Genomic DNA, 27842 nt, shown 5'->3' on the forward strand with positions numbered 1-27842 from the left:
AATATAATAAAATTGAGCTATTACATAACGTTAAACTTTACAAACAGGAATAAATAGAGAATATTTACATTTCAAATAATGCGCAGTTAAATTATCAAATACAAGTTCTTATAATATTAACATAGTAATAATTAAAATAGCTTAATAATATTTAATACAGTCTTATCACTATTAATACATATATCTTTGATTAAATAATTTGATATTAGACAAAATTAAAGTAGTTATATGAATATTAAATTGTAAAATAAGTTGTTTACATTCAATAATTACAAATGTAGCCTTGGCTATGGCGGATTATGTTGGATTCTGAAAGGAGTATTAATAATTTTAATTTTTCTTCATTCAGAATCCAACACTCGTATCTCACTATGTATATGATTGCGCGCGTAGCAATATGACACTGTGGTAAACACAGTGCTGCTAGCGTCCTACGCCCTCCTAAGTACTACAAGATGGATTTTTATTAATTTTTCTACAAAATAAGAGAATTGTATAGGATTGTTGATGAAAAAATTAAATATTACAAGGAAATATAAATTAATAAATATATTTATATATCGAGAAAAATTGCGAGTGCTGCAGTTCCGCAGCGCCTATGCACGAGCCGCCCCTGGTGGAGACATTCGTATATCGATCGTTGTACATTGCTCGAATATGGAAGGCATTCGTCGAGAAACGCATGGGGGCCTAAACACATGCAGTCCTTTAAACTGGCGTCAAAGAGAAAACAAAAATTGTGTGACTAGGATTCGAATTATTCCAGATATACTTCCGTGACAATTGATATCTAATTCTATACTCGAAACATATTATAATAGAATATTCTATCGACTTAAAAATATTTATATTCCAGTGGAATCTCGTTTGCCAAAAGCAGTGGTTGGTTCCTCTGAGTCAGTCCTTGTATATGGTTGGTTATATGGTCAGTCTGCTGTTATTTGGACAGCTTTCTGATAGGTAAGATCATCACTTATTATTTTTTATTGCAGTGTCAATTATATTTTCTTGTGTAATCATCGTATATGTCAATAAAAACGTTATTATTTCTGTTAGACATTGCCTCGTAGTCACATAAAAAAGTACCCAAGAGTACTAAATGAAGAAAAGTATGTAATGAAGTATATAATATAAAGTATATACTATATTTGCCCTTGAATGATTTTCCCACTTTTGTCTTGGATTAGAAATAAAGAAAACCATTTATCCAACTTTTTATTTTACTGTCAAATTAGAGACAGAACTCAGCACAGTCTTTACAAGTAACCTATTGACAGCAGATGGTTACTTTACAGTAACCATCTGCTGTCAATCCTTACTTTATAAGTAAGGATTGACAGCAGATGGCAAAAACAGCTTACAGCGCCATCAATGATAGGACATGGCAGTTCATGTTGTTTACTTTCCTCTCCCCTTTTATAAACAGGATCTGGAAATTCCGGTAATATTTTTTTGCACTTTTGATGCAAATATTGTCACAGAAATAGAAATGACGCCTATAAGTGACAGTGTACTTCCGTTTTGTTTTTATTTCAGCGGTGTCCTTTGAGCAAATGAAGAAAGAAATTATTAGGGACCTTTCCTTGGAATCTTTTTCAACTTAATGTTATATTAGCTTCCATGAAATAACAAAGGCTTATGTAGAGAAAAGTACACATAACCATCACTTGATAGAAAATTGTTTTAATGCTTTTAGTTGCAGTTTATTTTGGGTTTCTCGCGTTTCAGATATTAAAATGCACATTTGCATGGCTTATGTACATGCCAATGTACATTTTGATGACTGTATATTATTATTCAATCATAACAGTTGCTTAATTCTTCAATTTTGTTTCTTTAATTACTTATCCAATGATATTAATTTTTCTTAATATTTTAGTATAACATCCAAGACGTATTGACCAAAATTTTTCAGACCATATACATTGGTTGGGAGAGATTATGTACATTGGTTGGGATTACGTTGGGAGAGACAGTTATTCTATGCAACAAATAATAAATTTAAATTTATTATTTAAATATCTGTCCCCCTCAAGCAGGGATAGCTATTTCTTCCAGTGTTGTGAAATATTAAAATCAATATTTGGAATAAGCACAATGCTGTTAAATGGCATTTAGAAGAAAAGTGCAATTCTAAGTTTCTGTAACTCCAGGCAACTGTTTCAGTTTGTATCTAGGACATTTCATTTTAATAAAACAGTATGTGCCGTAAAAAAATTGGATACTAAAAGGATATGTCAACTAAAAATATTATGCATGGGAAATTATGATATCCTCTATGCAAAGTTTACATCATCACTAACGTCCTATAGACAATTTCTTCCAAATTAATCAGGACTCCAATATCATCAGACCTTATATTTCGGACTTCTAAGACACTTCTTTCTATATCAATCCACTTAGATCTTGATCTTCCTCTGAGTCTTTTTCCTGCCATCCTGGCAAAAGAAAAAAAAAATTCTTTTGCTAATCTTTCCTCTCTCATTTTGTAAATTTAAGTGACCATACCACCTGAGATTAGCTTTTCTCGCACACTCCTGAATGCTAACCATGCCAAGTTCTTTCCTAACATTCTCATTTTTAATATGATGCTACCTTAATGGCATCTGTTTATTTTCCTATCGTTCTCAGAACTGTCATCTCTGTCTTCGATGAAGTGTTTTATTCTAACCCAGCTCTGAGATCCATAAATTAAAATTGGTTAACCGTCTACCGTACCAGCTTGCTTCGCTAATTCTGTTGTTCATTTCAATATTTAATTGGCCATCTTCACTAAAAATTGGGCCTAAATTGCTCAAATGTTTTACTTGTTCTATAAGTTCCCCATTCGGGATGCATGTTTTCAATGTTTCTGTATTTTCATAATATTTTTAATTTTTATTGCTGATTTTTTACAGAGGTTATTCAGTTTAGTTAGGAAAAGCCACATTCCTTCTACAGAATATCTTTTGAGTCTCTAGACTCCATGGAGATGCCGTAAATAATCATAATATGATCCTGAAAGATGACGAATAACAGTACAGATAATATGTGCTCTTCTTTTGTACCCGATTTAACATCCGACCATCTTCCTGTGCTTCCTTCACTTCTAATTGCTGACTTACAACTCAAAAATAGACTAAGTATTGTTTGATATAACTGATATACGAAAGTTTTAAAAAATATTTTTAAATAATTGTTTAATAATTGTTTTTTTCATCGACGAAGTTCTGGATGCGTTGAATATCAGATTCATCTGTTTAAACTGGTATTTTCAATTTCACAGCGTCCAAATGCTTACATTTTTTTACGAAATCCCAGAATTTTATCTCTTATATATTATTTATATTCATATTAAAGTGTTCCCATTACTTGTTTAGCTAATTTTCCACAGCGCTTTGCTTTCTTACATTTGATTCGATATTAATCATTCGTTGCTTCTTGAAAATGATGAACTAACGTCTCATAATTATTCCAAGCAGCTGAAACAGACGGAAAACTCGATGTTACCCATACTGTGCTTTAAAAAATCCTTCTGGTTTTTAATAGTCAATACTAAATGAGTTTGCACACGCTTTCAACACTCTAGGTTTTGGCGATGCGCTGTACATGATATCAAGTTTGTCAACAAATGCTTTGAATCTACCAATACCCACAATGCATTGTAAAATTACAAATTTTACAATGAATTGTAAAGTGTCATTAACAGATAGTTCTAATCGGTGATGCAACAATTTTACTGCAGTGCCACGTAGTTTAGCAACCCCATCATAGCATCTGCACTATCACCTATGACATAAACGGAAGTGAGATTTAAACAGTTTTCCCGTCATACCCTACGACTGAAGACCATCGAGCAGGGAATCAAATGTTCCATTTTGCAGTAACGTTGTCCAGTAAGGTTTTATAAAAATATATATCTTTACAATAGTCAAATGCCATCTACAGGGTGGTTCAGAATTTTGAGGGGAGGTAGAAAACATCAAAAACAACCATATTCACATAGAAAAGCATGACCGGAAACGCCATCCGAAAGTGATAGGTGGCGCTGTTCGCCAGCGCTCCAGGTGAGCAATTGGGGCTTCCTCATTCAAGCTTTCGACGTCGTACGAAGAACATTCATCGTTTTACGAACGCTGAGATGGCAGACATGCACCTCGTTTACCGTATTAGGTATCCAACTACTATTGAACTGTTCAGTTACGCCAAATAAAGTTTTTTTTTTTTCACTAATTACTGCGTTGTGATTTAAATATTACTTATTATCAAGTAAACAAATACATTATACAAGACTTAAGGAAAAATAGAAGGGTATATATATATTCTCATCTTCCAAATTTCATCAAGAAAAACAAGCGGTTTAAGAGATCTGACAGAACGGCATCTACGTGTATGCATAATAAGGATCATATTCTTTCAAAATGCTTATAGTAAGTGCTCTCCTTCTTCTCCTATTTGCAGATTTGGAAGACGGGTAGTTATCTTGTCGTGTATTGCGATGATGCTCGTGTTTGGAACCCTGACTGCTTTCTCCAAATCTTATGTCATGTTTGTAATACTGAGATTTTTCATAGCCGCTGGAGAAACCGGTCTTTCAACTAGCGGATTTGTTCTGTGTAAGTATTGATAGTTTTATTAATGTTTTGATTCATCTTTACCATGAAGAAATAATCTATGAAATGCACTTTAGTTCAATCTTTTAGATCGGTTCCATTGGATCCTTTTAACATCGGTGAGCAGCCTTTCACCACTCTTAGCCGTCAACGACAGCTGACGTGTCGCACCTGCTCATTTTGAAGGCATGGGCACGAGAGAACGACACTGCTGCCATCTTGTGTTCCCAAACCTAACAGATATTATGTGTGAAATAGTGTGATCGATTTTCATAATTGATAATGCACTACCAAAAAGGATAACGTGTTTATGTGTTTTGTGACTTTGTTGTCTACAGGTTTATGTTAATTATGCTGTCCTTGAGCTTTTATTTAAAAAAAAATCTAACTTTTACCAGTATTTAAATTAAACCACCATCTCCAAAGGGCTATTAGGCCTAATGCAATCTGTTTTTTGTGTATGTTTGCTATTAGAAATAGTCCGATTAAAATTAAAATTAAAATGACAAACTTCAACAGAGTACCGAAATATCAAACATCGTTAAATTCCATGCAACACGCAATTGTTAATATTAATTCATATCATCTTGTCCAAATATATAACCTAACTGAAACCAACAGTGAACTACATGGGCATATGGTTAGTGAGTGGAATTTTGGATGTACATTCTAAACACCAATTGTTAATAAACTCTATCCATAGATACTTTGTAATATACTGCAAATATTTTTGCCCATTTTTGCCCCAACAATGGTCCGATTAAACTAACGCTAAGATGCCTTGATACACGTTTCTGTATGGATTCCAAATACAGAATTTCAAAGGCACACCATTCAACTAGAATTCAGCAGTGACTGAAGGACGGACAGACAACATATGCTTAAGCAATTTGCGAAATACGCTTAAGATTATAATGTAACATAACTAAGAAATATTTTTTTGAAAATTTCAAGGAATTGGAAATAGAACAGTTGGAATTGTAGGATATTCTGTTGAATAAAAACGACTGACTAACTCACCCTTTTCTTGACAAGCCCTTGTAGAGATCTCCCTCGTATTATGATGCAAATCGAACTTAAGTATTTTCGATCGAAAGCCGTTGTTGTTGTTATTATCGACTGCGCTTTGGACCCCATGATCGCATTAAATTATAACACAGAAACGTTTGACCTTCTTAGACCATATCGAAATCTAATCTAAACTATTTCAGATCAGTGACGAAGAGTGACATAAGTCCAGATAGCTTAAATGAACAGCAAATCATATATGCAGGAGTAACAGCCAATCACCATTGCTCCAGAAATACTTGTCAGTATCTCTGGAAGATGTTATGGAAGTCGGTAAGAACTCGCATTCAGATATGGGTGGACAAACAAAATATACTTTATTCACTAATACATGGGATTACTAAAGGAAGATCGTATTTTAGCAATTTCCACACATTTTATAACAATGTTACGGCTCAGTTGGATAAAGGGAATGGATACACTAAGATAATGATGGATTTTTCTAAAGCATTGGATAGGGTACCATCGTACCACACGAAAGACTGCTGCGTAATCGTCTTAATTGATAAACCAACATGTTATTTTACAGAGTACTGAGACGAAGTACTACATATTATGATTTATTTTTCACATATGTATTTATACAAAAGCAACAAAAAATTCAATAATTTATATTATTAAAATTATTATTATATATGCGTTTACAAAACATATTGTTCTGTTTTTTTTTTATAAAAAACAATGAATTTCGTACAAATTTTCCTTTTTTATTCTTAATGTATTAATAATAGTTACTTTAGATAGTAATTTATAGTTGTGGTTGAATACGATTGCATTTCTAAGAGTATTTTTACAATAATAATAAATTATATATATTTTACAATTTTGCTTTTTAAAGTATTTAAGTGCTGTAGCTACAGTACTTCAATGTAATAAATGGATTTTTTTCTTTGTTTTGATCTCGGTTGAGAGGTAATGTCTCAGCGTGCATCCTCGAAGCTTTTCAGTAAGCTTATCTGAGGATAACACCGGTTAGTTATTGTTTATTGGTTTGATTGCTGAGTTGAAAGTCTGATGTTTGAGAGGTCTGATCAAAGTGAACTTGTTGATATATTCTGGTGGGTGTTAAGACACCAGAATATATCAGCAATTCTGATGGTTCACATTCATTTTTTATTATGGTCTTTTTGATTTAGGAGCCTTTTTTTTCACAGTGGCCGCCTATCTGTCTTCTGAGCTTTTGATTTGTATCGACTTTGAAGTTTGTGACTTACTGAAGAACATCTTAGCATCTGTGATCCACAAAAATTGGTAATTCTTTTCTGTTTTTGCTTTTCTTGCTTAGTACAGCAGAATCTGGTTGAATGGTGTTAAATATTCAGATAGAAAGATACTATCTTGCAATCCTTTCAAGCCCTTGGCAACTGTTTATTTCAGTCTGCTGGCTTTTATGAGATTGTCATTTGTCGACTTGCTTGTAAGACGAACTATGACTGGTGCAGGTCATGGCAAGCCTTGTTTTTTTGTTCTTCCTAAGAATCCGATTTACGGTCTGAATGTCGTTAGGCTGTAGAGGAGGGGGGGGGGGTTTCAATTGCATGGCCTAACTTTAAAATACATCCCTGAGATTTTCTGCAAGTTCAGTTTCAGGGAGACCGTTTATGACATGATCTTCTTTATATTGTTTCTGATTTAAGAGTTCGTATTATACTTTTAGGGAATTAAGTTCTTGACGGAGTTCGGATGTCTCTTTAATCAAATTATGTTGCCTCTCAGTTAGTACGTTAACACTAATGTTGATGTCTTTTACCATTTACAAGCTGCGTCCACTCTAAATTATTATGTTTAACAAAATCCTCATATTCGCTAAATTTTTTTGTTTTTTGTTAGCCAGATTAGTAAATGTTGGAAAGATGTACTAAGCTGGCTTTTATAGTCTCTAAACCGTTTTCTTGTAGTATATTTAAATAAGTCAAATTATAGGCATAGCCTATATTTTTTGGCCTGTTCAGTTCATCGTCTGATTTTGCCTCCGGCTTAATCAGCTGCGCCGTGGGTGGCAGCGTTTCTCTGTTCTCCCGCAGTATAGGCACTTCCATTCCTCACGTTTTGCATTGGATTTAGGTTGCCGCGGGGGGGGGGGGTCGTACTCTGAAAGGCCAAAACATGGAAAGGGAAGATTCCTACATAGGTTATATGATTTCCGTCGAAAGATAAATCCTTCAGGCATATGATGCACTTCATGACTCACCTTTCTTCCCTTGAGCAACTGTACTGTGAATGTAAAGACGGCGACGTCATTTGTTCTCCGCTCGTTGTTGACCATGGTCCACTGTGTTCAATTTCCACCATTCAAAATTTGGATTCTTCTTAGCCGATATCGATGAATTTTATATCACTGTCTTCGGCGTAACAAGTAGAATTACGTGACGATGATGATGATGATAATAATAAAATCATATTAGGGGGAAAACACTAGAATTATCAAAGTTATATGACTTATTTCTTAGAATTTATTACTTCTGCATTGTTACATATACCTTTAAAAGAGTAATCTTGTATAACAGGATATGATATTAATACGCAATTTTCCTATGTCTAGTGATGGAAATCGTAGGACCGACGTACAGACCAATTTATTCTGTTCTTCAAGGATTTGGATGGTGTTTTGGGTATATCATGCTTCCTGGAATCGCTTGGCTACTACGTGATTGGGTTTACATACAGTTAGCTATCAGTCTGCCTTACGTCATCATTCTGTTTGGCACCTGGTGGTGAGTGCATTCACTATAATCATAATAAAAAGGTTAGCGATACACAGCTATCTTAATGTATTAAATGATGAAAGAAAACCAACAGTTAGAGCATGCATGCTTACTTTGGTTATATGTAAAAATGATTTGTTCGTACTTTACTGATCTAGGATTATTCCTGAATCTCCTCGATGGTTATTGGCAAACGGCAAACTGGATAAAGCTGCATATATTATAGAGAAAGCATCTAAAATGAATGGAAAACATGTAGCAGACCTAAACACCAAGTTGAAAAAACTTTCAGATGAATTACACCAGGTAAATAAAATTACTGAATGCTGATTTAGCAAAAAAAAAAAAAAAAAAGAAACTTTTTTTTGAAATCATCTTTATAACTTTTAAAATTCTTGACTCGATTTTCATGAAAGTTTGTATAAAAATATCATGCCACTAGAGGTCGCTGCAGCACAGTCTTATTAAGAATGATAATTATAATACCTGTAAAACAAAAAAAAAAAAACATTATAATATAGTAAAACTGCACATTTTATTCATATTTTAGCATGCAAACAAATAATATTTATAAACAAATGTATATTTAGTAAGGGGCAATGAAAATTACGACTTTTATTAAAAAGTGTCAAACTGGACATTTTTTGAGAAAATTATTTGAATACATTTGAATACACTGTGGTTGATTATTTTATAAAATGTTAGTACATGTTTTCATTATAAAACTGCATTTTTCTTAACTGGCATGGGCTCATTTAAAAGTATATATTCAAACCAGTATATCTAACTCATTTTGCTTTCAGTATGGTCTAAACTACATAGGACAAACTGGCAGATCTATACGCCGATCGGAACACTTCAAAGAGGTTGAGAACGAAAGAAAGCATAAACCACCTCTGGCAGCACATACAACAGAAACAAAACATTTGGTGGAATGGCAACGAATTTTATGATTACCTCTTTTACTTAATTCAGAGAATCAGTCGAAAGAATCATTTCAACTGTAAACATCCCAGATATGCGTATTGTTGATTTCTTTCCATTTCTGTTTTCTTATTTTTATTTATTTTTTTCTGAGAACATTCCAGTGTCTTGATAAATGCTGATCACGATCCAGATGATTTGCTGTCATCTGGAAAAAATTTAGAATTATAATACTTTTTGTTTTATAACGTAATGATAAAATGATTATGTTTGATTTTAAAATCAGACTTTGTACCTATTTAGTCATAAAAGCAGTGGGATCATTACAGTAAAGCAATGTATTTCAATTTAAAAACGTGTATAATAAAAGCAGTACCGTAACGAGGGTATGAAGCGCCTGTGGCAAGTGTCTAACTTGGGCCCCCAACCCAAAAATGACAAAAAGTTTGAAAAATTTAAATGTAACAAGTTAAATTTAACTAAATGCAATATGTTAAATACTTACTATTAACCCCAGTAATCTATTAAATAAAAACAAATTTTTATTCATATTCAATGACAAATAAATTAAAGAAAAACACGACATAGGATAGTATAAAAGAATAGAATAAAAACATAAATAAGTTCAGCATATTTTATAAAAAAAAAAATTTTCTACCTTTTTCATTTGCAAACACTCTATTATATCGTCATAATTTAATGTTTCTGCAATATCTTTTTCAATTGATATTATAGACATGTTTGTCAATCGCTCTTCTCCAATCTGAAGAACGAAGGTGCGATTTTACAATTTCCAATTTCTAAACGAACGTTCGCAGGAAGCTGTTGTTACAGGCATTGCTATGAGAATCCTTAATGCTATGTCTTGATTTGGATACGTGTTTTGTAATGAGAGTTCGTAATATTATTGCAAGATTTGAAAAGCGTCCATATCGCCTAAATTTTCAAAAAATTCCATGCCTTGATAATAGAACCTCTCAAATTCACATACAAATTCTGGAGCATCTAAGTTGTTATTCTATTTCAATGCCAGGTCTGCTGCGCATCGTTTGCAATCATGTAGCTGCATAATTTTTAAAGCGTATCCATTTATAAAACTGAAGTCGTTGGCGACCTCTTGTAAAGCAGTAAATCTATCATTGAGTTGTGTGAGTATTAGATCTAAAACTTCGCACATGTCACTTAAACCTTGAAGACGAACAAATAAATTTTCCTTTAAAAGATCCCATCTACTAGTAGAATTTACAAAAAATTTGTCCATACATTCTGATTTTTTCCAAATAAAATCGAAAAATATTTTGCTTTTTGGATATTTGAAATAATATGCTGTCTAATTTTAGAAGCAACTATATTAATTATATCATTTTGTATTATACGAGAGAAATAATTAACTTGATTTTTCTTATGACTTTCAATATGTTGCGCAATAATAGGCTCGTAATGATTAATTAATTCCATCGTGTTCAAAAATTTTCCACATTCGGGATGACCAATTTTTATACAAGTTCCTCTCAAAGCGTCATTATTTTTTACGCAACACAGAATGGCACCCAAACTAACTTTTAAAATATGCCTCCACTTATTTTTTCTTTTAAAATTGCTTCTTCTAATGGATCGTCTATAAAACCACCTTTCTTAATTTTTGATTCGAAAGTTTTCCATTCGACTTAATTTATTTTATGATATAATGAGTTTTCATGACGTGGTAACATAGGATTCAAATGCTGCCAGTCTCGAACCCCCGCAATTGTCCATGCATTCTGATTTTTTCCAAAAAGAATACACGGATAACAGAACAGGGCATATTTTCGCTTGCAATATATCAACCAATTTCTGAGTACTTGTTCCCCGTTTGACATGGTTTTTACAAACCATTTTTTATCAAATTGCAGATTTTCTGTATCAGGATAAACACTTATATTATCGCGCACAATTCAGCCCTGGCTGAATTTAACCACTGCTTGGGAGCAACATGAAACAGTTTCAGTAAATATCGACATTAAAATCCTTGTCTACACATATACTTACATTTAGTGCTTTTCTGAATTCTGATTGGTTTCCGAAACATTGTTTGGACAAATCAGTGATGTCACATGACACGGCAACAACTCAGAAACAATGGAAAATCATCTAGATTAGAATCAAAATAATTAAATAATTTGGGAAAATAAGTACTTCTTTCTCAACTTTTCAACATTAATTGCAGAAACGCAACATGAAAAAGCAACATTAATTATAATTTTATTACGTATTTGATATTTCGCATCCACTTTTTAATTATTTATTAATTTCTTAAAAGTTAAATTAATGTAGTGTGGGCATGGTGTAACTGGAACAATAGCAGGCTATTCCATATTTGTGGAAGGAATCTACGTTCGATTCTCGTCATAACAAGAGAAATTTTCAGATGGTACTTTTTCAATTTGAAGGTGAATTGACAGATCTCATACAAAGGCAGGAGTTTTTTCTTCCAGAAACTCGTCTCTTTTTTTTTTAACCACGCATTCAGACAGACAAATCGGCCATGAGAATACACGTTGTTTACAAAAAAAAAAAAAAAAAAAACTGTTGTAGTGGTGGGCGGTAGATGGCGTTGATGGTAGTGATATCGTTGTGTTGTAATTGGAACATTGAGTAGTTTGGTGGACAGCGAGAAGTTTCTGGACTTGTTGGAGGTATGACGTTGTAATAATAATATACAATAAATTAGCGGAATTAACTGGATTTAATACACCAGTAATGCCATCTATCTTCTTAGAATGGTAATGCGAGCAATGATTATCAATATAGCTGAATTTAAGCAATAACTGAGAGAAAAAAAAAAACATTGTCTCTTTTGTATTATATAATCAAATTTCTGTGGAAAAATACGAGACACTTTTGGCATTTCAAAACAGAGTAGTGTTTTGAAAAGGAGGTACGACTCGTTCTGTTCGGTGACTGTCATAATCCTGCACCATTTATCAGTAGACAAAGACTGAATTTTTTTTACGGTCATTACTGATTGTATAATTAATTTTGCCTTGAATTTAGTTATATTTTGTTAAGAATTAATTTGGAATGACATAATGTCTCTACTTTGCAGGAAGAAAAAGAAAAAAGAAAACAAAATCATACAACAATCCTAGACCTTCTACGATATTCTAACCTAAGGAAAAAGACAATAAATATTTATTTTCTGTGGTAAGTGGAACATGATGTTCACTGGGTGTAATATTTAATAAGTGATAGCATATTCTCTCTCTCTCTCTCTCTCTCTCTCTCTCTCTCTCTCTCTCTCTCTCTCTCTCTCTCTCTTCCCAATAGTGTGTGGATTCCAATCCACCAGGAATAGATATTTATGAATGTCTTAAGGCAGGAGATCAAATTCATCGCTTGTATATTGGAGACCTAACTCAAAAATTTAATTATTTACAGCCGACGTTTCGCTAGCTTAAGGTAGCATTACCAAAGGCAATATAACACTACACGCTCAGTGAAAACACAAACTAAAATGACCTGAATAACAAGGACAGTCACGTGAATGGAGGACATCAGCGGGACCAGAATAGCAACTGCTACGAAAATTTAAACATGGAAACACAGTCTCCCAGCATCCATTCATGTGTTCTTTAAAATAACCTTAATTACAACCAACGAAACAGTTATGAATTATTTTGTCCTTTTTATATTAACTAATATTTATAGCCTGGATTCCCATTTTTTTTTCAGGTTCGTCAATTCTATTGTTTACTACGGACTTGTTCTGAACACAGCAAACATTGGAGGACATTTCTTTATTGATTTCTTCATCTCTGGAGTCGTAGAATTTCCTGCTAATATCTTATGTTTTCTTCTTTTGAGATACATTGGGCGTCGAAATCCGACAATGATCACAATGGTATTCGCTGGTTTATCCTGCATCTCCATACTTTTTGTACCAGACAGTGAGTATTTAACTTTTGTTGCGATGTCATTAATAATTTTTATTATTTTGTTTGATGTCAACACTTTTACATTCCAAACATTCGGAACCACTGCAAAACGCGACAAAATACATCAGTATTAATATACACATATAGGTATCGTTATCAATACTGCTTATATGTTCTAGCCCCTTGATATTTACATACAGTCATGAGTCGCTATACATAACACATAATGTATGATATGATTATTGCATGGTCCATCAATGAGAATTAAACTTAACATTTTGTGCTCTTAGATTAAGGTGCAACTTCCTAACATGTTTAAGTCTTCTATTATTAATTACTTTCCAGCTATGTATTGGCTAAAACTAACGTTGGCTATGATGGGGAAGTTTGCAGTCTCGACATCTTTCTCTCTTGCTTACGTGTATTCGGCAGAGATCTTTCCCACTGTGACCCGCAATATTGGTATATCGTCCAGTTCATCATGCGCCAGAGTTGGAAGTATTGTAGCCCCTTTCACCGAGTATTTGGTAAGTACCGAAAGCAGGAAAAGTTTGTGTTCCAGAAGATTCGATGCGTAGGTAGAGTAGAAGGAATGGATGCGAGTTTTCGGATGTGTGGAGTGAGTCTGAGGGAAGATTGGATTTGTATAAGAGGGACGGCCTACACCTGAATGTGTTTGTTATCAGGACTCTAGAAAAACTAATAACTGATATGAGCCCTAACACAGAGAGTCAGGGAAAAAAATTAAAAAGGGAGGAATGGTGTGAGTGTAAGAGCGACAATGTTATGTAACAGTGCTAAGAACAGGAATGGGCTTTGTCATGGAAATGTTGATGAGGTGAGAACGATTTAGGGTTTGTGTTTGACCGGTTCGGACACACCACACATGTGCGAAGATTTGTACATGGATAAAACACTAGAGAAGAATTGAGATCTGCAAGTTGTCCAACTGTGTCATGCAGACTGCATACAAGAGTATACAAAAGAACATGCAGGTAAATTATTATGTCTGTACACGAATGCTACGAGTATCAGAAACAAAAGGGTAGAGTTTGTTGCCTTGGTCAATATGCTGCGACCTCAGATTGTAGGTATTAGTATGACCTAACTATCAGAATCAGACATACTAACTGGTATCGAGTGTAGAGGGTCCAGCATTTTAAGGAAGGATAGAGAGGATAGGAGAGGGGGGGGTGCTGCTAATGATATTCGATAACTTGAATCCAGTTAGAGTTGAGACCTATGGTTGTAGTACTACTAACAGTATTTCATATGGCAGTGAGTTTGAAGTAATCTGGTGTGAGGTGGAATCCAACAAGATCAATCACATGGCGGGGTGCTGTTACAGATCTGGTGGATTGGTAGCTGGTGATGAAGAAATGAACCACCAAATAGACAAGATCTTGGAAGAGAGTAATCATAATGGGAGACTTTAATTATCCAAATATTGATTGGGTAGCAATAGAATCTCATAAGAAGAATAAAAATGCATTTATTGTGGGACAATTTCCACAGGCAGCATGTGAGAGAAGAACTCGAGGTCAAAGAATGTTAGATTTGATTATAGTGTCAGAAGGCGTTTCTGCATCCGGTTGATGACAATGATCATGCGGTACTCACTTGGGAAGTGACTAAGTTTATGAATGTTCCATTCAGAAAACGTTACATGCTGAAATAAAAAGCAGGAAATTATGATCAACTGAGGATTTACTGAGTTTAGTGGAATGGGACTGGTTGCTGGATGTAAAGAATATGCATTTAAACAATACTTAAATGATGCGATATCAGAATGTGTCCCAAGAGTTTGAAGAATAAATAAGGTAAGAGTCAAATGGATGTGTAATCTTATTAAGCAAGAGATTCGTAAGAAATGACGATGTGGAAGGAATACCGTGCGCATAAGGATGACATCAGTTATGAATGTTATAAGCAGCTGGCTGGAATAGTCACAAGTGTTGTACGGAAAGCAAAGTCTGAGTATGAAAAGAAACTGACTCTGCATGTAAAAGACAACCCACAAGAATTCTATTCGATATGCTGCAAGTAAAAGAAATAATGAATATGAAAGAATAACTCTTCTAAATCCAGATGGAGTGAGGGTTACAGATGCAGAAGAGGTTGTTCAGTTAATGAGTGCCCATTTTGTTAAAAGCTATCAACATGGGGAACACAACATTGAGCTCACTGTTTCTTCTTCACTAGATGAAGAAACGCAGGTGTGTGCGAGGCTGAGGTATTAGAGCTATTGCACAAACCGAATAAGAATTCAGCAATTCGGACTTATGGGATATCAGCACGGGTGCTAAAAGAGTGTTCAGCTGAACTTGATATTGCTTTGAATTGGTAAGGGCTCGCATTCAGAAATGGGTTGACAGTGAATCTCCACTTTCCAATGAGTAACATCGGTTTACTAAGGGAAGGGCATGTTTTAACAACTTGCTCACATTCTATAACAAAGTGGTCATTGAACTAGACAAGGGGACTGGATACACCATGATACTTCTGGATTTTGCTAAGGCTTTTGACAGAATACAGCATGGAAGACTGCTGCATAAATTGGAGAACATGGGTTTCGAATATGTAGAATATTAGCGTGGATAAGTGGATGGCTGATTGATAGATATCAAAAAGCGGTATACGGAGAATGTGAGTCTGCAAGATTTAAGGTAACCAGTGAGGAATACCACAAGGATCAGTACACTTGGTTCACTGTTATTCATTCTGTGCATTAATGATATTGGGAAGGATTTGACAAGCTACATACAGTTATTTGCTGATGATGCAAAGATAAGTAGGGTAATCAGGAATGCTGCTGGTACTTGCAGTACTTGCAGAATGATTTGAATAAGCTGTTGTTGTTGTGGGCATGGGAAAATGGATGTCATTTCAATAGCAGTAAATGTAGTCATTTACTTTGGCGTGATTAGATATCCAATATCATATAATATTGGTGGGATTAGGCTAGAAGAAACTGATGAGGCTAGGGATCTTGGAGTGTTAACAGATAGGAAGTTGAAGTTTAGGGGCCATGTGGCAAAGATAGCAAATGCAACTCAAAAGATAATTGCAATGCTGAAACGAACGTTCACATGTAAAGTATAGATGTCATTTTTCCTTTTTACAAGACCTTGATAACACCTCACTTGGACTATTGTGTGCAGGTCTGATCTCCTAGTTTCCGTTTGGATTCTGATACAGTGGAGAGAATGCAAAGGAGAGTGTTCAAAATGATATCAGGATTATGAAATGTTGATTATGAAGACAGATTGAGAATGTGTAGACTGCAGACACTTGCAAATAGGAGAAAGAGGAGTGATATGATTGAGACTTACAAACTTCTGAAAGGTCATACAGGATTTCAATTGATGGAATTTTTCAATGTATAGAGGATGGGGAAAGGATATAAGACATCTTTGAAAGCTCAGAATGAATGCTACTAAGAAATCGGTGAGGGCTAGATTTTTCTCTTATAGAGTGGTGCTTGATTGGAATGAATTTCCGTTGGATGTTGTGAGTGCTAGCAGTGTGAATGAATTCAAGATTAAGTAGAATAGTTGGTGGGTGTAGTATGCAGCCTTCCACGATGAGTCCCTGACTCTCTATAGGTCTCTCTTAATAAGAATAATCTTCTTACCTTTATTTACGTTGACTAAATTATTTGTTGACTATTACTTCTTCGTAGCACACCTAAATGTTATTAATATTAATACTGTGAGTTTTCGTTTTAGGCTAAAGACTATCACATGGTGATAAGTCTAGGACTCTACGGAGGGCTATCAATAGTTAGCGGGTTGTTAGTGTTGCTACTTCCAGAAACAAAAAACTGCAAAATGCCAGACACCTTGAAGCAAGCTGATGCCATCACCAGGTATGTTTAAAAATAAGTTGTTGAATCGAAATATTTATTTCGATTCAAACCCAAACCTGATGATAGGACATCAGGTTTGGGGATTACCCAAAAATGCCTAAAACAATTCTACGGACCACTACGTTATGTTTTTTTTTTTTAAATGTATATTGGGGATTACCAACATTTTGGGAAAACTGTGCCTTTAATATCATAATAAATCTAAAATCATGTTTTGAATACATATGGAAAATAATTAATTAAGTTGGAAGTAAAGAATTAAAGGATATCATCACTGAACACAGTTTTAATTTTTATTAAACAAATAAAGGTATCAGTTTCCGATTTGTTGTGGGCAAATGAATGGGTATGTCAACGCCATCCTGCTGATACATCCATTCATCTGCCCACAAAGCAACTTTTGTATTTTATATGTCATCCCCATTCATCTGCCGATGCTCATTAAGCTTACCCCACAACAACCTTTTAGCGTATTTGGTACCATGGGCAAATGAATGGGGAATATCAGCACTGTCCCGCTGAAATCTTCATTTATCTGCCCACAACGACGTTTATCTTTAATCCCCATTGATCTATCCACAGCAACTTTTATATTTTATGTTATTCCCATTCATCTGCTTATACTCATGAAGTTACCCCACAACAACTTTTATCTTCACGCACTCTCTGATTCGACATGTAATCTGTTCCATTCGCTAAGTGCGTTGTGAGACGAGGGAAAATGTTGTTCTTATCTTACTCCATTCATCATAATACTGAATACGAACTTGACATCCATGGATTCCATTATGGATGACATCCCTTGTTGTCCTGTCCAAACCATCCCCTGCATATACTCAAAAGTTTCGCTCAGAAAATCCCAAAGCCATTAATGAGCACCCCATCCATCCACACACACACACACACACACACACACACACACACACACACACACACACACACACACACACACACACACACACACACACACACACACACACACACACACACACACACACACACACACACACACACACGCGCACGCACGCACGCACGCACGCACACACACACGCACGCACACACATGCTTCCAGCTGATACGAATCGCCTTATTTCACTGATGAGTTTTTCATGACCAGCGAAAAAAATTTAAAACATCCTGTTATGTGAGGTCATTTCTAATATCTATAAACAATCCGACCCATGATGTCAGTCGCTAAGTGCCATCCACGTGGTCGTGCACATTTTCCTGCAAGCGACTGTATGCCGTATTTATTGTACGTATGCGATTTGTACTAATCGTGTTATGATGGTGGTTTTAATTATATCCATCCTGTTTTATCCAGAGGCACAGCAGTGGTCATCATAAATTTGGCAGAATCGTTAATCATGTGGTGGTTTTATTTATCGTCCGCCCTGTATGCTCCTTGTATTCGTTACGCTGTGATCCATGTTTCTGTACAATCCATCACCGAATGTTGTTGCCTACATGCGAGGGATTCAGTATATGCTCGGCCGCATATTCCCGCAAACGACCGTACAAGATACGGAACTTCGCTATACTGGACGCGGGCAGCTATCCTCCACGCCAGCAGAGCTGTGCTTACCGTGACATTACTTTGTGTAACTTTCGTTTCATCCCAGATTTTGTCCGATTTTGGAAATGGATTAATTCCAAAACCAGTAACGAGAAAACTCGGAAACTGTAGTCCAAATAAATAATATGATATAAAATTAGTTATTAGCAACATAATTACTTTTAATGAGATGGTTCCGCTTCTCGGTGCTTTTGCAGGGTTGCTGGATATCTTGCTCAACATTGGTCAATTTCAGTCGAAGATAGGCACACACACACACACTAAGACGATTTCTGTATTTTGCTTTTGCTTGAAGGAGCAATGAAAATCCTTTCTCACAAAGATAAGTTGTAGAAAACTGCAGGGCGATTTTCAGTGCTGTGCTTCTTCAGATAATTTGGGAAATTCACTCCTCACTGAAGACGAGATCCAAAATCGAGCCAAACCAAGATCATGGAATTGCATTTTAAGTCCACTGTCACTTGAAATCTCAATTAACTGTTCTGTTTTCGATAACGAAAGGTCGTTCTTGTGACTGCAAGCCTGAAATTGATCGCGAACCCACAGAAATTTCTTATAAAAGTTCTTCGGAAAATATGTTCCAAAATTCCGTTTCGGATGTTTTTGAGGTGGTCACAAACCCTTTCCAGAAACTCAGAATCAACAAAAATATCATTTTCCACTAAAAAGGATTCGAATGTTGGAAAAAGTGCAAATTGTCTGTCTTTTACATAACTAATGCACAAACCAGTTTTTTTTTTTTTTTTTCGAATGCCTTTATTTTGTCGTAGGCATCAAGAACAGTTAGAGAATTTCCCTGAAGGGAGAGATTTAGTTCATTTAATTTCGAAAAAAATGTCTGAAGGATGGGATAGTGTTGATAACCGTGCTTCAACAAGGAGTGATGCAAAATTAGAATTACGTTCATTTACAAATAATAAAACTGGTGTTGTGCATTAGTTATGTAAAAGACAGTCAGTTTGCACATTTTCCAACACTGGAATCCTTTTTAGTGGAAAATGATCTTTTTGTTGATTCTGAGTTTCTGGAAAGGGTTTGCGATCCCCTCAAAACTCTGAAACGGAATTTTGGAACATATTTTCCGAAGAACTTTTGTAAGAAATTTCTGTGGGTTTGAGATCTATTTCAGGCTTGCAGTCACAAGAACGACCTTTCGTTATCAGAACGAAAGATTTAATTGAGATTTCAAGTGACAGTGGACTTAAAATGCCATTTTGTCATCTTGGTTTGGCTCGATTTTGGATCTCGCCTTCAGCGAGAAGTGAATTTCCCGATTTATCTGAAGCACTGAAAATCGTCATGCAGTTCTCTACAAACTATCTTTGTGAGAAAGGATTTTCATCGCTCCTTCAAACAAAAACAAAATACAGAAATCGTCTTAGTGTGGCAAAGTACTAACAAGAAAATCTTGTTAGTACTTTTGCCCCTGGAAAGCAAACGAATTTGTTTTCCAGGGGCAAAGGAGAATGAAGCAAAAGTTGTATATATTCACTGCCCATTTCATCGCAGAGTACTGAAAATAACCTGTTATTTAACGGTCGAACCTTAATAAAATTAACTAGCTCTACAGCGTTGTATAGCACAGTTTTAAATTCTGGTGGTATTCCTTTGGAGGCTAACGCTACCCTGGGTATGAAACAATGTACCCAATTCATATCCGGAGCTACTTCCTTGACCACAGAAACAACCCCACTATGCCTGCCTGTAAGGGCACGAGCTCCATCAGAACAGAAGCCCATACATTTTCTCCACTGGATCCCTTTGTGTATTATGTAATTATTGAGAGTGTGAAATATTTCTTCTCCAGTTGTTCGGGATGACAAAGTTCTACAAAACAGATTATCGTTATGAATGTTGTTATCATGCGCATATCTTACGTAGCATATTAACTGCACATCAGTAGTCTCGTCTATTTGTAATGCATAATAAGGGCTTTCTTCTTAACTCTTTCGATTAACTGAGATTCTACATCACCTGCCATATCATTAATTCTACGACCGACAGTTCATTGAAAGAGGAGTCAAAATGCGCGCGCATAGTCATTTCCGCTCACTCCACGTCATCTCACCCTGTTGCTTAAACATGGGCCGCACGCAGTCAAAGTAGCTCTAGCCAGTGAGCTTCAGCCAGACTTTACGAGTGTGCGTGTTGCTTGGAAAATTAAGTTACAACCAACTTTTTATGACGATGTTATTGACCAGTTCATAAAGAAGAACCGTAGGGTAGAATTTGTATTCAAGTTGCTAAATTGAAAAAGGTAGAATATCATTTGTAAAATAAATGTTGTATTTGTATGATTAAATGTACATAAATTTCTAAATTCAGGTAACCCTCGTATAACGCGGTACTTATACAACACGGTTTCGATAAAAACACGGTCTACAAATTGTAGTAACCTTTTATCTTTTCGTATTATTTTCACCGCGCGACTTAAAAATCAAATTTATCTTCGTTAAATTTGTGTCTGTCTGTATCCCGCATGTAATTATAAGTAGTGAATTTATATTACGGGAAATACCCTTTAGCACGCATGTATCTCAATTGTTTTGAAGTAGATGGGGAGAAAATGGAAGCAGTTAACAATTTTGTGTTCCTAGCATCCCGAATTGATAAAGATGGTTATTGTACCGAAGAAGTTAGAAGAAGATTATTACTCAGAAAAAAAGCAATGACAAATTTAAGCAAGATCTTTAAAGATAAAGATATTAGCCTGACAACAAAAATCAGAATCGTGAAAGCAATGGTATTCCCTTTGGTGCTGTATGGATATGAAAGTTGGACCCTCAGAAGGAGTGAAAGAAGGAGATAGATGCATTTGAATTATGGGTTTGGAGACGCTTACTAAGAATACCATGGACTGCAAAGCAAACCAATAAATCAGTGATAGACAGAATAAAGCCATATTGCTCCCTTGAAGCTATGATCATCAAGCAAAAATTGTCTTACTTTGGGCATATTATGCGAGCAAATGACAGTCTGGAGAAGATGATGCTTGTTAAAGTTGTTGGGGAGCAGGAGAAGAGGAAGACCAAGAATTAGATTGGTGGATGGAGTTAAAGAAGCAACTGGAGTGCTTTTGGAGGTTCCGAAAGACATGGTCAGGGACATATCGGAATGGAGAGTGTATGTTCGTGGAGTCGCCAGGAGTCGGAAACTACTCGACGGATCATAACACACACCTCAGTTGTTTACCGTATAAAACGTTTATTGTTGAAAATTATCCTCGTTTCTTCCAGGAAAGTGCATTAAAAATCATAAATGTGTTCATCTCAAGCTGAGCACTTTATTTTCTAGTGAGCAAGCATTACATACAATATATAATGCTTGCTTTTATATGTAAAAAATTATTTTTATAGTAATGGCCACAAACTGCAACGAAAGGGAAAAACCAACATTTCTCGAAGAAAAATATTCAAAATCTTGGATAGGTTGAAAAATGGAGAAAAACCAGAGGTTTTTGCAGGGACTTTGGATTTAAATGAATCAACAATTCGAACAATCAAACAAAATGAACATAAAATCCGAGAAAGTGTTTATTGCTAGGTCACCGATAAGTTCAAAGCGCGTTGCTCGTGTACGCGATATTCTAATGGAAAAACGGAGAAATCTCTAATGATTTCGATAGAAGATTGCACCTCAAAAGAAAATTCCTATGCATGGAAATCTTATTAAACAAAAAACTCTCAAAGTTTATAAACATTTATAATGCAGACCAGGTGTTCAATGCGGATAAATCCGGGTTATATTGGAAAAAAGGGCAAAAATGCACCTATGTTTCGAAAAATGAAAGATCAGCTCTGGATTCAAAGTTTCCAAAGATAGAATTACTCTACTGTTTTGTAGTAATGCATCAGATGATTACATGACAAAACTAATGTTTATTAACCAATCCTCAAATCCTCGTGCTATGAAAGATTAAAATATGCACTATTTTACTATTTTATTTGCCTAAAACATTTATGCATTATGTGCAATGAAGTTTAATTACAATTTGTAATTTTTATACTTTTATACTATGTATTTGTGTCATAGTTTATATGTTTTCTTAACTTACATGAGTTACCTGAATTAAATAAAAATATTTTTTTGTTGGATATCTCATTGTTGTTTATATAATTAAAAAAAAAGATTTCTGAACCTAACCCTACTTTTTCTATGTGATCTGAGACTCGCATAACGCGATTTATATAACGCGTCATTTCTGCGGAACCTAACATCCGCATTTATACGAGGGTTACCTGTACATAGTTTTAAACGGTCAGTAATTCATTATTCCGCTAATCAGACTTCAATCACACCTCTCATTCCCAAAATGACAAGAGCAAGTGTGAATTTCAAGACCAGCATTCGTCCCTGGTTTCTGTTCACTTTCATCTCCACACCAAGTAAACCCGAATTCCAAATGTGAACTGTTATATTTCCTACTGTATTTTTTCTTTGAACTGCTTGTTTCTTCTTCTTTAATAGTATCAGATTTACTCGCCGTTACAACACCTATCACAATTAGGGTTAGCATCACCTGTTTCATTTGCCCTTCTTTTCCAAGTCCTAGTTCTAAGCCACTTTTCCATTATTAAAAAACGTTTCCGAAAAATATATAAATATATAACTGGGGTCAACTCACAACACACTTTGTCCAAGTATCACTTAGCACTTCTCAAGATATATTGAGCCTTGGTTGAAAGAGGGAAACCTTCAATAATAAAAATCAATAAACAACAAGCCATTGGTTGAAATGTGGATAACACATTCACTTCAAATCTGACAAAAACAGCAAGGGAAGGCAGAAGCAATAAAACTATATTACTGTTCACTTCACCCCTCTTTTATTATTGTCATTCTGCAGCTGTAAATTTAGCGGCAGAATGACGAATAATAAAAAAGAGGGGTTAAGTGAACTATAATATAGTTTTATTGCTTCTGCCTTTGAATATTCTTATGTTTTTTAAGTCTCCATTTGATTTCAATAATTTTTACTTATTTCTTCAATTTTAATTTGTTTGGATAACTAAAAATATACATTTATTTAATTAATTTAAGTCTGCATGCGGACCACAGGTTGAGAAACACTGATCTAGATAATTCATAATCTTTTGTTTCTTCATCGCGCTGAAGATCTTTATTAAGCGACATATAAACTCATGAGCATAAACATTCATCTAGCAGCGTGTTGGACCTCCTCTGGTCGAGATAACTGCTTTGTGCATGTTGTAGCGTTGACTCCACTAGACCACGAAAGGAATTCGGAAGTATTCTGGGCCAACTAACTATACAGAATTGCATCCTGAAGTCAGCGACAGAGCTAGGGGATGGCGTGACGTGGACCGACAGATTCTGCGTTCTCCATGATCTGACAAATGATCGATTGCATTCAAATCAAGAAAATTAGACGCACAGGGGAGCACACTGAATGCTAAAATATCATCTTGGAACCATGCTTGCAGAATGCGAGTCTTCTGACATGGGGCGTTGTCTTGCTGGAAGAGTCTAGATCCGGGCCATATTTTCATCAGGCAGGGTGACACTAACTGTCATCAATACCTAGTTCGAAGCAATCTTTGCTTGCGTTTGCTATTGGACTAATTTGACTAGGAAATGTAACACCAATTTGGTGTTTCATTTGCAGACAAAATAAAAACGCAAAATCAGAATAATTTAAATAATTGCTTCAAATGATACCAATGATGACATACAAGGAGTGGAACTACTGCACGTGAAGTGAGATGCTTTACTATTTCTTTCCCGGGAGGACTTAGCCGTCTGAGCTGTCAAAGTCATCATTACCATTCGCAAAAAATGATAGTGATAAGTCCAAACAAAGTTCTTACAACCATTCAGTAGTCTTATAACCTTTTCATACTTAAAATCTGAGTATATATCTTATTAGACTTAAAATGACTTAAATAAATAAAAATAAAAAAAATTTTGTATTTAAAATATAAATGAATCCTTTTTTTTTTAATCGTGGATTTGTTGATTGTTTCAGGTCGTGTAATCCTGGAAGAATAAATGAAAACAGGCCTTCTATTAACGATTGACGTTTTCCAAGATTTAGAAGGATGAGATTATTTTTTTATTTTATTTTTTTTTTTTATAATTTCACTGCTGGATGTCCCAAGAGGAGCTGATGCAAATGTTTTCCAATATCCACGAGCATCAACTGAAAGGGAACAGCGGTTTGCCTCTAAATTTTATCCACATTTTTCAAAACTGGTAGAAATCACAAACACTAGGATTTGCAAACTATGGAATTGTAACCAGAACCAAAGATGCCACCAAACGTCAATATCGTACACGTATATTTATATTTAGTATTCACATTTAAATACTATATTACGTAATTTGTTTTAAATATCAGGAAAGAGTTAGTAAGTTTAAAATATGGATCATTTTGACGTGGTCTGTTCTCGTTTAGGTTGTTGTATCCGTCTGTTGGTTACCTACTTAGTTCGAAGTTGCAGAACTAATGTGATGAGTTTATTTTAGACTTTTATTTTTAAACTGAAACATCTACTTTGCAATGTAGTCCTATCTTAAAAATTCACAACTTTCGCATCTTATTCTTACCTGTCGCTTCTCGTCATTTAGCATGTCTTCCTTTTTTTATTTCTAATTTTAATTTACAAAAATGTATAATAAATGAAGAGAATATACATAAAAATATTGAAATACTATTACATTTTTAATAAATGAGTGCATTTTAACTATTTCTACAAACCGTCCGATTATTTTTTTTTTAAATTTTGATATAGTTTAGATATTATTTCAAACATAATTAGTACGTCTGTCTCTGGAATGAATAAATGGTAGGAGTTAATAGATTGTAAAATATTTTCTGTTTATTGGCGTATTTTCCTCGTGGTTCGTTCTTAGAAATATTCTCAATGCCGGTTTATTACGCCTTTGGTATATATTAAATTAATTTTTATATAATATTTATTTATGTGCTATTTTAAAGATTTTTCTATTTTTATGGATTTCATTCTTTTTTTACTTTTTTACGCAGCTCAGAAATTCTGCTGTAGAGATCAAACATGGAACTTTTTTCAAGCCACTTAGGTCTCCCATCACGGAGAAGTGGCCTCGTATCGAGTGATGATTTTGCTGACATCTCTAACCTGAAGACTATCTATGTCCACAGCGGGATTTGAACCCGCAACAAGGGAGAAGGATACGCTAACCACTCAGCTTACCCGATCGTCAAGCACATACATATACAAGCTGGAAAAAAATTTATTACAATATTATTTGCAAGGTTTTTGGTCACATATTTCCCAAATTCTGGAGTTCCTCCTCCTCCTATTTTTACGATCAGAATACCGAAAGCTATATCACCGGGTTAATAAGGTATTATACAATACATCCCCCTCCCCTTAATTCTCAGACTTAATCTTTTATTCAAGTTTATTTTACGGAGCTACAGTTTCATTAAATAATTTTCAAATCTCTATTTAAAAAAAGAAAGAAAGTTAAAAATCGATTAAGTTTTTCACTCTAAATACAACCCAAGAAATAGTATTGAATAAAGTAGATATTTTAGTTATCAAAATTCAGCTCTTTGCGGCTGGTTAGTTATGTATGTTATGTTGAAATACGTATTGAGACATCCTCTGGTTGAGTAGGAGACATGACAAATTTTATTTTTCATATCACTATATAAGACAAGCAGATGTATCTCTAGAGTCCACTGTACTTTACTCAATTAACTGTATAGGCAACATTTCCAGTCGATGCAAATGTAAGGATGCCACCTCCGACATCACATGAAAACCCAGGAAACTTGTACCAAAGGGTGCTGGGGATGTGGTATGGAAATTTCTGTAATCCTATGCGGAAAGGCTCACTCAGGAGTTGAAAGAATCTGTGGGACTTCAGATTAGTAGGGTAATACATGAGGAGCTGCATAGTGTCAGTTTCTACAGAAAGGCAGCTCCACTAAGACAAATATCAACAATGGTGACAGAATATATTAAACTGGTGAAAAAAAACCATCCTCATTTCGAGTACGAATCATGCTATGCCTTTTTCTGATCATATTACTAGCCTGCACAGAAACCATCTGGAGAGTCAGGTGCATCTAGACTAGTGCGTCACAAGGATACATAGACGAACCGTTTGGAATGACCAATTTATATTATCTGTAACCGGTGAAATGTATGATCAGGATCCTACGAGGACTATATGCTGTTTCAATGTGTAATTTACGTTTCTCTGAAATCTAGCGTTATCTCAATATTTATTTCAACATAGTTATGTGTCGTCATATCAAGCGAGAAGTCTTTAAACTTCCCAGCAAATTATTTGCTTCCGTAAATAGACGAAGAAAATAATAAATCCTGAAGCCATTTACACAAACAGGAACTTTCATGAGGAGAAGAAGTGAACATTTCCTGAATAACGTGTGAATCAGCATTACGATGTTGTAAAGTCCCTAATAAAATGTAATAAACTAAACAATAAAAACGCATTTCTTTTAAAAAACAATAAAATTTTCATGTGTTCAATTTATTTATTTGAATTTCTAGTGTCGGTGATTATATTGTACAATAATAAATAACGTGCGAAAATAAATTACGCAAAACAAGAGTATTAGCTACGTTAAGAAAATCGTCTGTACCTATTGTAGGTGAGATCGCCATAAAAAAGAAAACGATTCTGTTTTTTTTTTTTTTTTACATATTACGAAAATAAGTGAAGTTTCTCAGTGTTTCAATCCCACATCTTAAAAAAAAAACGACTGTGGATAACACGACATTAACAAAGAGCAGTATATACTTAGAATTACACATAGATGGCTTAGCTTTAAGCCTAATTTCTCGTGTCGCTTTTGTCTGTTTATTGACAGCACACTAATCTTCTTGCAATAGCGAAGGTAGAGAGAGACCAGCTAACCAATTTCTAAAAACTCTATGAATACAATTACACTTTGATCAGTGCTTAAAAATAGAGAAAGATTAACTGGAAAATAATAGCCTTGAAAAAGAAGAAGACTATAGGTCAGCAAACGGAACAGAATTCAACCCCTAATATTTTCTATTACGAAGTTATGAAACGCACGCACGTTAAGTAGTTATCTATACTAACTGTGGCTATTGGTTTATTTATCTTATCATTTTGTCCTTCGTTCATGCAAATTTCTAAGCGATTGCCAAATACACGAAGTGTATTATGTATCTGTGATTCTTCCAGCTGTCA

At 34.8% G+C, this 27842-nt stretch overlaps 1 protein-coding gene across 2 annotated transcripts in view; it reads left to right on the forward strand.

Moving 5' to 3' along the window:
- Positions 1-27094, forward strand: part of LOC150096221 (organic cation transporter protein-like) — a 58862-nt gene extending 31768 nt beyond the window's left edge. For both annotated transcript variants that reach the window (XM_090408902.1, XM_090408903.1), the window contains 9 exons: positions 857-960; positions 4441-4595; positions 8203-8374; positions 8524-8671; positions 12375-12472; positions 13001-13215; positions 13549-13730; positions 16932-17071; positions 24634-27094. In XM_090408902.1, the coding sequence (XP_090265028.1) occupies positions 857-960; positions 4441-4595; positions 8203-8374; positions 8524-8671; positions 12375-12472; positions 13001-13215; positions 13549-13730; positions 16932-17071; positions 24634-24685 (1266 nt within the window). In that variant the 3' untranslated portion in view covers positions 24686-27094. The remainder of the gene's footprint in view (positions 1-856; positions 961-4440; positions 4596-8202; positions 8375-8523; positions 8672-12374; positions 12473-13000; positions 13216-13548; positions 13731-16931; positions 17072-24633) is intronic.
- The last annotated feature ends 748 nt before the right edge of the window (positions 27095-27842 follow it).

Source organism: Typopeltis vanoorti, chromosome 19 (genome assembly GCF_054136105.1).
Source record: "Typopeltis vanoorti isolate ZY-2024b chromosome 19, IOZ_Tvanoo_1.0, whole genome shotgun sequence".
Taxonomy (NCBI): Eukaryota; Metazoa; Arthropoda; class Arachnida; order Uropygi; family Thelyphonidae; genus Typopeltis; species Typopeltis vanoorti.